Source organism: Camelus dromedarius, chromosome 32, assembly GCF_036321535.1.
Source record: "Camelus dromedarius isolate mCamDro1 chromosome 32, mCamDro1.pat, whole genome shotgun sequence".
In the NCBI taxonomy this organism is placed as follows: Eukaryota; Metazoa; Chordata; class Mammalia; order Artiodactyla; family Camelidae; genus Camelus; species Camelus dromedarius.
Genome location: NC_087467.1, coordinates 7895653 through 7910032, shown reverse-complemented (window position 1 = coordinate 7910032; position 14380 = coordinate 7895653). Strand labels below are relative to the sequence as shown.

At 36.7% G+C, this 14380-nt stretch overlaps 1 protein-coding gene across 9 annotated transcripts in view; it reads right to left on the bottom strand.

Annotated features, from left to right (window-relative positions):
• Nucleotides 1-14380, bottom strand: part of NOL4 (nucleolar protein 4) — a 239867-nt gene that overhangs the window by 51400 nt on the left and 174087 nt on the right. For 7 of the 9 annotated variants that reach the window (XM_064481518.1, XM_031438989.2, XM_031438990.2 and 4 more), the window contains one exon: nt 12031-12144. The exons of 1 other annotated variant lie outside the window; for it this stretch is intronic. In XM_064481518.1, the coding sequence (XP_064337588.1) occupies nt 12031-12144 (114 nt within the window). Of the gene's footprint in view, nt 1-927; nt 1983-12030; nt 12145-14380 lie in introns of those variants that run through there. One more of the 9 variants, XM_064481514.1, reaches the window with a different exon arrangement.

The following is a 14380-nucleotide window of genomic DNA, read 5'->3' as shown; positions in this document are numbered from 1 at the left end:
GAAATTACTACAGAGTCAATACGTCATATTAATTTTCCTCAAGCTTTAAGCAAAAAATAAATTATTGTTATTCAGATTGTTCATCTATTTTTCCTTTGTCAGTAGCATTATTTATATTTGCAGCAGTTCAAAAAGATTGAATGAAATAAATGCAATTTTTAAATTTCTCCGAATGGTGGAAATACATATTGACAGAGAGAAATAACACACCCTCATGGATGGGGGTATATTACTTTTTTATGACCCTTTCCTGACGCCTATTCCACAATTCTGTAAGGTCATGATTTAGAAAATATTTAGAAATTCTTTAAGGTCATGGTTTAGAATAAGTTCTCTGTTGGTCATACACAGCATTAGGATTTTTATTCCTTTTCTGCTTCAGACAGAAGATTAGCACATATTTTACTTACTGGAATAGAAACCTTATATTTGCTAAAAATTATGCAGCTGACAGGTTATCTGAGTGTTTAGCGACTATGCATGCATTAATAATTATAACTGTTTATAAAATACGACTGTATAATGATATATAATTTAATATTGCTTTTAAGACTTCAGTTTTGGGAGAACACGTCCACACTAACAGCAAGTTTAGCCTACTAAACCAAAAAAGCAGTATTTTACAAACTCAAATGAATAAACCAGTAATGATCCCAAAGCCTTTTTTTTTTTTTTTTAACATATTGACAGATACACTCTCCTTTATGTGGACATACCAATTTAATCTAAATCCATGGATTGTATTTACGTATATACCCACCTTTTTATAGATAACTTTAAATAGCTCTTTTTTGCATATAAGACACAGATATAGAGGTGAACACATATTTCGGAATAAGCAAAGAGTAAATAAAAGCAAAATTATGTATTTTTGCTTCGTCTGTATATATACGCAGCAGATGAAGCTTAAGAAAAAAAAATTGCATCCAGTTTACAGCATCTAAACCTTTCTTTTGTTAGCAACACTTTAAAACTTCTCCCCAAGGAACAATACCCTAGATACATCACTGCAGATCGTCCTAAGGCACGTGGTTGTCCTTGCCTTTAAACATGAACTGAGTATGAAATGAGTACGTAAGTTAGATAAGGAGCGCGGCAGCAGCCACTGAGGGAGGCGTAACATACATGCTTGTATGTTGATGTCCCGACGTGCGGCACTGGGGGCGGACCTTCCTCCTGAGGCTGCGGCAGTTCTCGCATCCAGCTGCTCTGCTCAGCTTGCTGCTATGACAACTACCCGAGGGCAAATGTCAGGTCAGCTCCCAGCATCTGTGTCTCGCTATAATTGCTTTGTCAGAAATCTAATAGCTGCCTTCTTTTTCTCACTGAACAGTGAAAAGCAAGAGTGCTCAAAGAACTAAATGTTGAGACATTCTTCATCGTCTCCCCAGCCTACGCCCTTCCTTCCTATCATATTATATTTGCAATTTTCCCGATTTGGTGCTCAAACTGTATGCACTAAGCTGTCAGACACCATTTTAAATTGCGGTATTAATTCCAATGATTCCTGCTCTGCCTGGCCACACATTACTGTTCTCAGGCTGGAATTCCTATTGGGTTGGCAAGTGTCTCATTAAAAGGTTCTTTCCTTTCCTCAAACTGAACTCTTTGCCATGCTACGTCATCACATATGTATATCTGTTTAGTGCTTACCTCATCCTAGATAATTATTTAGTGCTTACCCTTATACCTAGTTAACTTGGGTATCTTGGGGGCTCAAAGTGATGAAAGCAAAGCTAGTTTAAACCCACAGAACGATTAAAAAAAATTATAGAGTCAATACTCCAAAAGATACTTGGAGTGTTAGCTAGGTATATAATCAAGTCCTAAAACAGGCTTCGCTCCACAGAGAACTAGAAAAGGACTTATCTTGGTGGGCTGAGACTTGATCCACGAGGTGCTCCTTACAGCAGGTGCGCTTTGAGATGGGTGTACAAACAAACACGCAAGTGGAACTGGGGCTGACAAGCAGCCTGGACATCCTGGTGGAAAGAGGGAGTGCTTCAAGGATTTAAAATTCTGTTCTTCATTCACATGTCTCTAAATCCCCCAAGTATCATTTACATGGAAACAAAGCAGGAGCGACAATGAGACACTGCCTTTCCTATTCGTGTAGTTTTTAGTCATGAGTAAGAATAGTCATGATGTGTATACCTCACTGGGTTTTGGGAAGAAAATTAAATGAGAAAATTTATGTGCATTCAAATTAAGGTGTACGGGAACACACAAACACGAGTATAATTATGTAGGATGTGCTTCCCTTCCATGTCCTGATTTATTTCCCAAATATAGTTGAGATGATACTTTGAGTGGTAAAGAACTTGGCACTGAAAACTGAATCTGGGTATTTGAAACAGTTTCAACAAATTTTGTTCTTAGAATATGAATGATCAAATACATTGTAGTTCAAGGAATTCATTTAATGTAAAAAACTACAGGAAGGATTCTGTGGTTTTTAAAACGACCTCAAATGCAGTATCGTGTATAAGGAATTAGAGAAAACACATAGGTAACTGAGCATTCCCTAGAAAGGACACTTCCCTCACACTTATGGAGACATACAAAGCTTGACAGCTTCGTTGGACTTCTCAAACTTGCTTCATAGGCAACAAGAAATGATAGAAAAATGCAATTGAATTAAACTGATGTGACCTTCTGAGTTCTGCATCCAAAATAGTATTCAAATTCTTGCATGCTACGAATGTATGATGGCCTTAAGATTTGAAATTTATGAAGCATTCTGATTTTCATTACTCAGAACATTACGCTGAAATCAAAAGGGAGCTAAATTCTTTGTCCTGTATTGTCTTTTTTTTCCCTTCTTTTTAAAGAGAAATTCTGTCTTTAATGAAATATGGAGAAATCACTGAAGAAAAAAAGAGAGAAGGAAGGAAAAATCTAAACTAAAAATTAACTTTTCCAGGCCTGTTTCTTTTATAAAATAAGCTTATTGAACTGAGTGGTCTGTAAGATTCTCCGTAGCTCTAACATTTTTTTGTTGGGACCATTATATCCTACAGCAAAAGTGATAATTGAATAATTTGAAAAAGAGGCTCTTCTTTTGAAAAGTTGTCCATGTATTCGCAATCCCCAAGTAGAGCAACTTTGTGTATATGCCCACGTGTGTATAGAAAACCTGGCCTGCTTCTGAGTTTCCAGACTCTGTTTTCCGAAGGCTTGAATCAAAGGCTACATTCTTCCTCTAATGTCTTAGGTCCCCCCACCTGAAAGCAATCATGTAGCAAAAATAACTAACTAACAGGAAAGACAATGGTACACAGTAAAAAGCTTTACTTTAATTGCTGCTTTTTGATGGAAATCGTAATGCTTATGGGATTCAGATGCATTTTTCACTTATGGCTTCTTATTTTATGAGTTAAGTTTACAGTTACAAGTATGACTGACCTCTTTTTGTACTTTTGTTCTCTGCCCTCTTTCTAGAACTCAAAACCATGATTTCTATTAAATCTCACTCAGATTTTCATAGAGGATTTGGGAATAGGAGGCCTGTCTCAAATTTCAGAGATGAAAAAAAGTGACTGTTCCTGCCATGTGCTGGGAGTTCCTTGAGGGTCCTTGAGCATCAGGACCGGGACGCACTATTGTGTTTTCTTAAATGACAAAACCAGCAACGAAACCAGGAAAAATAAGAACATGGAATATAACAGCGAAGTGATTTAATGAGTAGTTTGATCTTAATGTAGGAATCTCATTGGACTTGCAACTGAATTGTTTCATTTAAAATGCTATTTTGATCTTGCTTGTGGTTCAAGGCAAAACATTAGAAGGAGTTTAAAAATCAATGTGACTTGGTTCTTGATCTACATAAACATCATTTTCCTCTTGATGAAAGAGTGCAGTTAAGGGCTCTTAGAAGAGAGCGTTGCATAAACTTCTAAAGCAGAGAGAGGTTGTTTTCCTTGCATTCTTTTGACAGGGCGTGAATAAGAACAAATACAGACTGTCCTGCAGACGTTGAGAGGCCATCGGATTGCTGAAGCCCAAACAAACAAAAATTTAATATTGTTGACAAGGCAAAGAACACTAATGGCACAAGAAAGATGAGGCTTCTTTTTGAGGGTGAGAGATTATATAAGAGATGGGTCCATTTCAGCAAAGGTAACAGGTAAAGATCTATCAGAAAGCCAAGCCCCATTATCATCATGAGAAAGAGGCAAATTACCAATAAAGCAAGCTGACCTGCCTCAGGGAGTTTTCTCTAGGACGGATGTTAGAGGGTCACCTGCTCCATCATCCGATCTGCCAGCCTCAGGCCTATAGCTAAAGCTCTAATGTCAGCGCCACACAATCCTGAGTAAACACGAATGACAAAATCCATCTTTAAAAGTTAACTTACATGTAACAAAAGCATGTTACACAGAAATGTCCACCTTGTGACAGTGCATCAATTTGTAGAATCATGATTTGTGTAGAGAGATATACATTACATCAATAAAAACTTAAAACAAAAACAAAGTTATGATGCAAAGATTTATGTCATGAAATGAAGATGCATTGATACTTTAGAAATACTGCCACTAAAAATTAAAGTAAATTTATTTTTAACTAAGATTAACCCACAGCTACCCAGAATACCCAGCTCTGCAGGATCCCTCGGCTCTCCCCAAGTGCTGAGTGACTGAGAGAACACGTATTTCTTGAGGCCCCTGGGCTCACTGTATTTACCCCCTGAGTCATCATGTCAAACATCATAAATCCCTATAGGAGGTATAGCCCAATTTGTCAAGCTATTATATTATCTAATTTCATAATAAATTTGTGACTAGGGCTAAATTTCCCCAATACATGTAGAATTATTGTTTCAGGGTAACTAATGGATTTTAAAGTGGTTAGATTAAAGAGAAAAGACAGGACAAGGAATGAACAAATTATGGGAACTAAATGATAAAAATGAATGTATTTGGCATAAACCAAATATGTCAGACTCTTCATTTCTCTGCTCAGTCTAAAATAACTGGTTTTAAAATAAATATTATTAACAAAAATGCTGTCTTCATGGAGAATCCAGTAAACCATATGTTCCCCTGACTTTGGCATCAAAAAGTGTATCAACATATTATGCTGAATTTCTCTCTCTGAATTCAAACCACCTACTCATATCCTGACTTTTACCCACTTAAAATTAATAACATCCTAAGCCAAAGTTATGTACCTAAAAATTAAAAAAAAAGATATCTATACAAATGTGGGATAATTCTTAATGAAGTAAAGCAGAATGAGTAACAGAGAGACAAAAAAAAAAAAAAAATCAGAAATTGTGGCTATTCCCAGCTTCCCCTCAAACCCCATAGATGACTCTCAAAAGAAAGTTTCTCAGATTCAGACTCCCCATCCATAAAAGGGAAAGCATGTGATCCACCTGCTTCATAGTATTATTGAGAGACCAATAGAATCTCACACTGTATGTCACTACTCAGACATAAATTGATACATCGTTATATAAGGAAAATAAATACACTAAGGAAAATTTTATACAGGAGTAGCCTTACTCTCAATTTAAGAAGAAAAGATAAAAAGTCACCGTTTGATGAAAATCATAATGTCAGTTTTTGGAGACATCAAAAAAAAAGAGAAAAAGATGAAAAATATTTACAATAGAAAGAATAATCTTTGTCTACAGTTACCTAAGTAGAAACTACAGAACATTGAACTTTGATTCCTCATTATCTGAGCTAACATTGTCGCCTGGAAGAGGAGTATTACCAAATCCCTCATTTTTAACTTAGGAACACCTTGTAGCTGATTAATCTTCATAATTACTTTTTGGCATTGGCTCAGATTTAAATATTGTCACATTTAAATGGCAAATCTGAAATGCAGGTGATAGAGAAAGTAATTCTTGCTGAATTGGGACCTCACCTTTGCCCCTAGTATGTCTACACTTCATGGTCTCTCGGGTTCTGAAGCTTCCTATAAACTGGACGTGCCACTCTCCTCCCCACTCATCTCTGGCACATCCTTAAAGTCCAAGTAATTTAACAGAGCATGTGAAATGCCACAATCTAGTTTAAACCTTCACATCCAATCCCTGCTACTTTTATTTCTTCTCAAGTTTCCCTCACAAGAGATCACTGTTTTCATACTCAAGAAACTTTCATGTTTGGAAATGTTCCACGTGTCTGGAATACCATCCTCTAGCTTCTTTGTTTCTCAAAATCTCCGTCATTTCTCAAGGTCTGGCCCAAATAGTGCTCCCTCTGGGAAGCCCTCCTGGGTTTCTCAGGCAGAATTAGGAGTACTCTCCTCTGGCTCTCACAACAGTCTGATCACACCCTTGCAAATTCTAGCATGCTAATTTCACTTATCTTTAATAAGAGTGTGAGTTCCTAGAGGAAAGATACTGTGTTTCACTCATCTGCAAATGAGAATAAAAATATCCACTCAGTAGCAAATCATTGTAAGTAAATCTAGTAACTGGTAAATCCTCAGCAATGGTTCCCCCCATCCTTGTTTTGTGGCCTCTGTACAAGCAAAATGTCTTCCCTATAATGAATATTTGCTAAATAAACTACTTTAGGGCTATTCAGAAGTACTTTTCTCCTATTAATTATATTTGTAGCTGATACAGATACATGAAATATTTATGGATCTACCTTTCAAAAGCCTTAGAAAAAATAAAAAATGGAAACTTTTGCCATTAAAAAGTTATCTTGCAAAAACTGAAGTTGGAAATAATACATATTGAAGTCCAGCCACATTATTAAGCTAATGCTGAAGGAATATAGATTCCTAAAGTAATTATCTTGCTCATAAAATACCCCAACAGAATACAGGTCAAATATTCTTCCCTACAGAGCAAATAAAAAGTCCAGTAAAACTATTTTACTGTGTTTCTCAACTATTATATAATGTGCACAATGAACTCAAATTTTTAAATTAGAATAATAAATATTCATTATAATTATCTATAAGAAATATTTATATATCTGTGAAATGCTTTAATTTGGTATATACATATATATTTACTTTTCTTTAGTTTTTATATTTATAAAATTTCTTCATGTTTACAAATATATAATGGAAAATATATTTTTCCATAATTCCCTATTTATATTATTTTCAAATGTGATTATAACCTTTACAGAGTCTGCTCTGATAAAATAGAGGTTTGATGGTAGGTTTGCAGTAGTGAGATTATAATCAAGTCTTTCTGGATTGGTTTACTAATTTGTCTACCCCTTGGTGCTCATGAATTTAAGGTCATGATTCAATATCCATTTGTGTGAGCTATTTCCCTCTCCTCCTTTGAGATATGATTACTTTAGACATTGCCAGGCATTTTGGAGACCACGTGAGTGAGTAGATGGCTCAGTGTACACCTAGTCACAACTTCCAGCGGTGACTGTGCAAGCAGCATGTTTATGAATGATTGAAACTGATAAAAAACACACATTTTTGAATTTTCTTGGGTCTTATCTATTTATGGCATATTTGTATAATGTTGGATGTGGTGACATCCTTATTGTAAATGTATAACATGGTGATCTAATTAATGGTGACTTTCAAATTAGAAAAGAATGTAACTGCAGTCTCAAGAGATACTTAAAAATAGTTGAAAGATGAATACAAAATGGAATTACACTCCAGGAATAAAAGTGGAATTAGAAATTATACGTGGCTTAGTTTTTTCACTGGGGACATAACTGATATGGCCATTGACACTTAACTGCTTTATCCTTGCAAAGAAATAAAATTAAACCAAAGGGACTGGCTAAGTTATTTTTATCTTATACCGCATAATTTTTACTTCTAGGCTTTGGCAAGTTTAAAAACAAAAAGTAAGTGGAAGGTAGAAAAAAGGATGGAGGGAGAATTCATTTAACACAAGGAGTGCAAAGCCTGTGGAAAATTGTGGGGTTTGAACCTCAAGGCCAGTCTCTTCAAAATGGGAGTAACTGAGTCATGAGTTCACCACCAAGGAATAGATCTGAGAATGTTATGATTCTCATTCCTGTATTCAAATCGTAGACTAGTGTGTCCATAGCAGTGCTTCTCAAAGAGAGTATTATGACTCCTAGGGGACACTTGGAAAATATTCGTCCCGTGATAAAGGCAAGAAGCGGGTGGGGGATCAGCTTATCGGAACCTCTGACATGTTCCAGGCAGTTCCAATCGACTAAGAATTGTCCCTGTTCCCCTGTGAGTTTTTAAAAGTCCTGCTGGATATTTTTGTAGGTCAAAGCTTCAGTGGAATTTCTGAGCCTAAAGTTTAATTGCATTTTAAGTGTAAATACAAAGTTTTTTGTGCACGCTATGAAATACATGTTGAATTGTCTTAGGAATACGCTACCAGGTAAATCAAGGCACTGCTGTGCTCTGTTTTGTTTGGAACTTTACCAATAGTTTTTCACCATTTGGAAAGTTCATGCCACCAAATGCTATGAGCTGTCCTGACATACACATATCAGAGGATAGTTGTGGCTGTTGCTTCCTCATTGATCTGAGGGACAGGGACAAGCTCCTTATGACTTCCTTGTATCTTCTAGTGATGTGGAATCCCGATATTCCCAAAGTACATGTTCTTTGATTATACATTACTTGTTAAATAAATAATCTATTATTTATATTAAAATAAAGACATTATATATATTTAAATTGTAAGCATAATTTATGTTAACTATAAATTGTATTTTAGGATCAAAAATGGGACATTTCACAGTGTTTATCATAAAAAGACACATTATGTTTGAGAGGTTTAGGAACCACTGGTTAAGAATCAAAGATTCCTAGAAGTTAAAATGAGCCTTAAATAGGTATATGTTTATAAAACAAGCAAAAATCCTTATTTTTATATGAATAAGGTAGAAATTAAGGGCATGGACCTGATGAATATCAAAAGCTACAAAAACTTTGCTGGTTTTTGACCCAATTCTCATGATTTATCCTGAAGAAATAATGGGCAAGACACCTTTTTCATAGAAAAGTATGGTAGAAAAAAAAACCAAAATCAACAATAATTTAGAAAACACTACATGATGGAGTATTAATTGGCTTTTTTTTTTAAAAAAACTATAAGCTTATAGTGACACAGTAAATATTCACAGCATTAAGCTACATGGAGGAACACAATATGATGCTATGTTCCTTTTTAAAACAGAACATTGTGCATAGAAAAAGCAGTAGGAAGAATTGTACTATAAAACCAAATGGTGGAATTACGATTAAATTGTATTTCTTCTTTCTACATTTCTCTATTTCCAAAATTATCAAAAATAAGCCTGTATGTCTGAAAAGATTTTTTTTTTAATTTTACTATAAACATGATTTTAAAAAGCACAAGGATTAGATCCAAGTGGGGCTCCAGCCTGAGCACCTCTGACCTCAGAGCTCTAAGCCTTCGTGTCTCCACTTCATTAAAAGCCAAGACTGTTACTCAAAATAGGCTCGTAAACCCCCCTCGCACAGGGTTGCACCCATCAGTATTTCTGCTGCTGTTAATGCCATGATTAATGAGGAAAGTAAGTCCCACTGCAGTTAGGTGACTTGAGGAGTATATTCCATCTCAATTGTTTAAAATTATACCTGTTCCAGAGGAAACACAATGGATTCCAAGAACTACTCTAAATGGTACTTTGTTTCTCCTCCATAGTGTATTTTCTCCCTTGGATGAAGGGCGATGCTGAGACACATGCTGGAACACCCAAAGGTACGGTTGTTTTTCTCCAACGTACTTTATAGAAGAAAGACAAATGCTAAATGTGGAGTAAAAACAGGGAGGACTGAGAGCAGGGGTATGGGAGTGCGGGCTGGAAGATCACAGAACTAGATTTCAAGCCATATCTCAGTTACTATCGCAATGTTTACATTTAAGCGTAAAATCCTATCGAAAAATGTTTCTCTCGGTTATGTGATTGTGAAAGCTTAGACATGTAACCCAAATGACATAAAAATACAGCAGGAAATACAAAAGAAAAGCCGCCTGTTTCAAAACCGTCTTGACGGTGGTGTATTAGACAGTCTTCAAATGCATTACAACAAAATAAAACGTCTGTGTTAAAATTGCCAGCATGCTGGTGTGGCTCTATTCTCACCCTTTATAGCTCCAATTATGTTTCTTTTAGGAACGTGCCCACTCAGTGAGACCCTACAGAGCAAAGGAAAAGTCATGAAGAGATACAGGTGGCAGGGAATTCACCAGTACTACAGAAAACACAGTAGCTCTGGGCTTACGAAATATTTTTAGGTCTTGGGCCAATGGTTTCCTGCTGGTTTACTAACAGTGATTTTCTTTTGTAACTTAGCAATGCACCAGTTTTCAGTATTTTCTCCTCCTGCTTACTCACCTTTTATGATTGTCACAAGCAACTAACACACCATTTCCCCTTTTCCCCTATGGTGTTCTTTTCAACAGAGTCAAAGGCACTACATCACAGCTTAGCACTGATGTCCCATCTGCCCCAGTCACTGCAAAAACTGTCACCCAGCACTCACACTGCGTCGTCCTTTCTGAGGGCTGGATCTGCTGTGATAATGGCTGAGGAAGCCTTTAACCATTGGTGGTGTGTGATTTCCATCTAGAAAACTACAAGCTAATTTAACTGCAAGAACTGAACAGAGAAAAGAAACCAAAGAAACCCTCCCATGATTCAGAAACTTCACAGGCCTACGAGTAAAACACGCGTCGTCCTTCAAAAACAACACATACACGCCAGTGGCAGATCCATCACTCACAAGGGGCTGGTTCTAACCTCTCACTTTCTGCCTGTCTCTCAGGTTAAATGACTTGTCCCCTAAAACACTGAGGCCTATTTGTTTTTAAGGAATTAGTAATGATATAACATCTAAATAAGAAAGACCGAGAAAAAGATCATCTTTTCATTTGAGCGTGCCATAGAATTTATACATGTGAAGTCTGACTTTGCCCATCTTTTTGAACTGTCCAAGTGAGAAAGAGTGTCTGAGGTAACATAAAAATTCCAGACTTTTCTGCTGAAAGGGAAGAAAAGCTGACTACATTCCATAATGCGTTCGGACTGGACCTCAGCTCTGTGTCATCTGATTGCCGACGAGGCAGTGGGCTGCTGCCCTCGCCCCTGGCTGAGGCTGCAGGACAAGCGTGGGATGGAAAAGCTTTTGTTCCCTTCTTTGAAGCTCATTGGTTCACAAAAAACATGGGCTAACAATTTAGTCTCCTCATCCCAGCCTCAATGAGAAAAGCGAAGCACCTAGATCATCTGTTGTAAAAATAGTTTAAAAAGTCAGAATATAGCGTCCTGTATGTGGAACACTTCATATTATTATAATTATAATTTAGTTGTATTATTATGGATAATTAAGAAACAGGGATAGAGAGAAAAAGAAAACAGAGAAAAACATTCCAAACATGAGAAGGAGACAGGCAGATGCAAATAAATCAAGGGAAAAACTGAGTGAAACATCAGTGAACAACGCACAAAAAAATACTCATCCACACCACGTGGGTACACAACCTTGGAAACGAGATGCAGGAAGATGAAACTTGATGGTTATACAAATGAAGTATTAATGAGAAAGTAAGCGCAGGTTATAGATTTTCATTATTTTATATCCCTGTTTTATGGCTTTCTAGTCTTTCAAAGTTACACTGTGTTCTCCCCATTCCCTGTCTAATCTATCAACACTGGGCAGTAGACCAGAGGAAATTAAAAGAGGTTCATTTTCACCCCAAAAGAACGCAATCAGGTCACTATCATCAATGATCAGGTAAATTTCCAAAACTACTGTAAATGATCAGTGAGAGCCTCTTACTTAAATAAGTCATTAACCTTCAAATTGGATACGAAAGAGAATTATAACTCATTAATTTTACAACTGTCCGTTTTTCATTGGAGAAAATTTTTGTCCTTACAACACCACTGATCTCACGAACCTGCATTTTCAAGCTTACATTCATATCACAAAGACAGAAAAACGCTATCTCTGTGTACTGCAAACCCATGGCAGAGACTCCGCCCTCGTGCATAAATCAGATGAATTTTGCTGCATCTGCAGTACAGTCAGTGGTCACCCGCCCCCGCGACTCCCCAGTACCTGCTGTCTATCCAGGCGCATCCTCTTGGCGGCATTCCTACTCTCACTCTCACAGGCTGAAGCCAAGATACTCTCTGCAACTGCTGAGGTAAGGTGGGAAGGAATAGGTCGAGACTAAAAGAAAAAGAGAGAGAGAAAAAAAAACCATGACAAAATTATTAACAGTATCACTGACAGACCGATGCTATCCTCAGAAGATCTCATAGGATGTGTAGGAGAAACCATTCATTTCAAGTGAACTTATTCCGATAGAAAGAGGAAATGGAAATCGCAGAGATGAATCATGAAAGCTAGTTAGAGGCTCAGGCTGGAGTTGCTGCCCAGCTCCGTCACTCATTCCCAGGGCTCCGTTAGGGTTTCATCTGGGCCACCGAGCTGGAGTTTGAACTGGCAGTGGTCAGACTGCTGACCGCGTTTCGCAAATAAAACAAGTCCTCTAATTTTTTTTTTTAACATGTGACAATGCACGAAACAAAACAGAAACAAGTGACAGGGCTGAAACAGCTGGAAAAACTGACAGACACTCAGACCATGTCAAACAATCGTAATATGAAATACTATGAATATTCACAGCCTGAGTTGTGACACAACTGATGTGATTAAAAACTTAAAAAAAAAAATCCTTACTTTAGCTTAAATATAAAGTAAAAAGTTAGTCCTAGAACAATGTTGATGTAACAAAAGTTTGGTGTTTTAGACATGAGATGTATGTTGCCTACATGTTTTGCTCTATTTGTAAAATATGAGTTAATAATATTAACCTAACAGGTACATGCTGGGAATGCACCTCCTATGGAGCCCACATAGAAATTAATTAACCCCCCAACTAAGCTCCTAATTCACTACAGATTGTGATTCTTCCTACCATTTGTGATCATCAGAAAAGTTTGCCATTTTTTTTCCCCATAATTAACATGCAAAGTCATCTAACTGAAAGACGAAGTACTTAACGACATCAGTTTTTTTAATGAAGATAAGCAAACGATAGAAGTAACGTAAAAATTAAACTAGATGAGATAGCAAGATAGGAAATTACAAGATTCTTTTAAGAATCTAGCACACACAGTGGCATGCTACTTGGGGGTTTTCAAAGTCTCAGTCCAAAATATGAAGGGATGCTATACAAACATAAGGCCTCCAAATTAATAGAGATCTTTTCATCGTCTTTTGTAAAGGAACGTGAGTTTGCCTTTATTGTACTTGATTCATTCTGCTCACTGTGGCACGTAAAATGTGCTTTAGCGAACTGAACCATCGCATTTATATCTCACACAGTATTCTAGAACAGCTAAATTCAGACCACAGTTTTTTTTCACAGAGACTCCTCGGTGGAATCTGAGCAGTTTAAAGAAAGTCCAGGCTTTGACCTTACTTGAACTAGGAGGCAATTTCTGCTGCTGCCTCAGCCAACTTCCCCAAGCTCCTAGCTTCAAAGTACCCTCTGCAGACCAGAGGTGGGAAAGGTACAGGGTGCGGTCTCCACCTGCGAACCCTGCGGGATGACGGAAATGGTGGCTAGACAATTTTGACAATAAAGCATTAGAATGTTTGGAATGTTATTTTTTTTTGCCAAAGAATGAGAAGAGAGGCCTCTGAGGTAGCAGGAAGAATGCAACAAAAACGTTCTGAGAAGGAAATTACAAAGCCAGGACTGCATGCTGGGAACAGAGAGGAGGGTCAATGAGGTAAACATAAAAAAACTAAAAGTTGTCATTAAGGTGTATATATAATTTCAAAATGCATATTGCGTCTTCATTTCATTCTGTACTTCACTAAATACGAATAAGATCTTCTAGCTCAGAACTGAAAATACATTAAACTACACAAATCAGTGTTTCATTAAAAGATGGCCACAGTGTGGCTCAAAATTACAATCTAAACCCCATGGAAAGTGGGGACATGATGTCCTTCTCAACTGAATTATGTTGTGAGACTAAGGTATTATAGGAAAAATAGGAATAAGAAGATTTCCTTATGAAAAGAGAAAAATTATTTATTTGTAGCTAGCATTATTCAAACAAAGTGAGAGCTCACACCTTTGTAAGCTACATCATTAGACCCTTTATCTGGCTCTAGGGACTGAATTAACAGAAGCTAAATAAAATATCAGTGGCCTCCATTTCTTTATCTAATTATTGATAAACACCTGTAATTCAGAGACATATTTCTATTCTCTGTTATTTTTATTCTCTCTCTTTGTCTGGCATCTCTATTCCAAATTAGGAATATATAAAGCTGTGGAACTTTATTAAGCTGATTAAATTGTAGTAATAAACACACAAAATCCTTAAACGCCTGAAAGTTTGTTGAACAGAGAGAGCACAAGGTAAAAAATATCTCTTTAATTAAA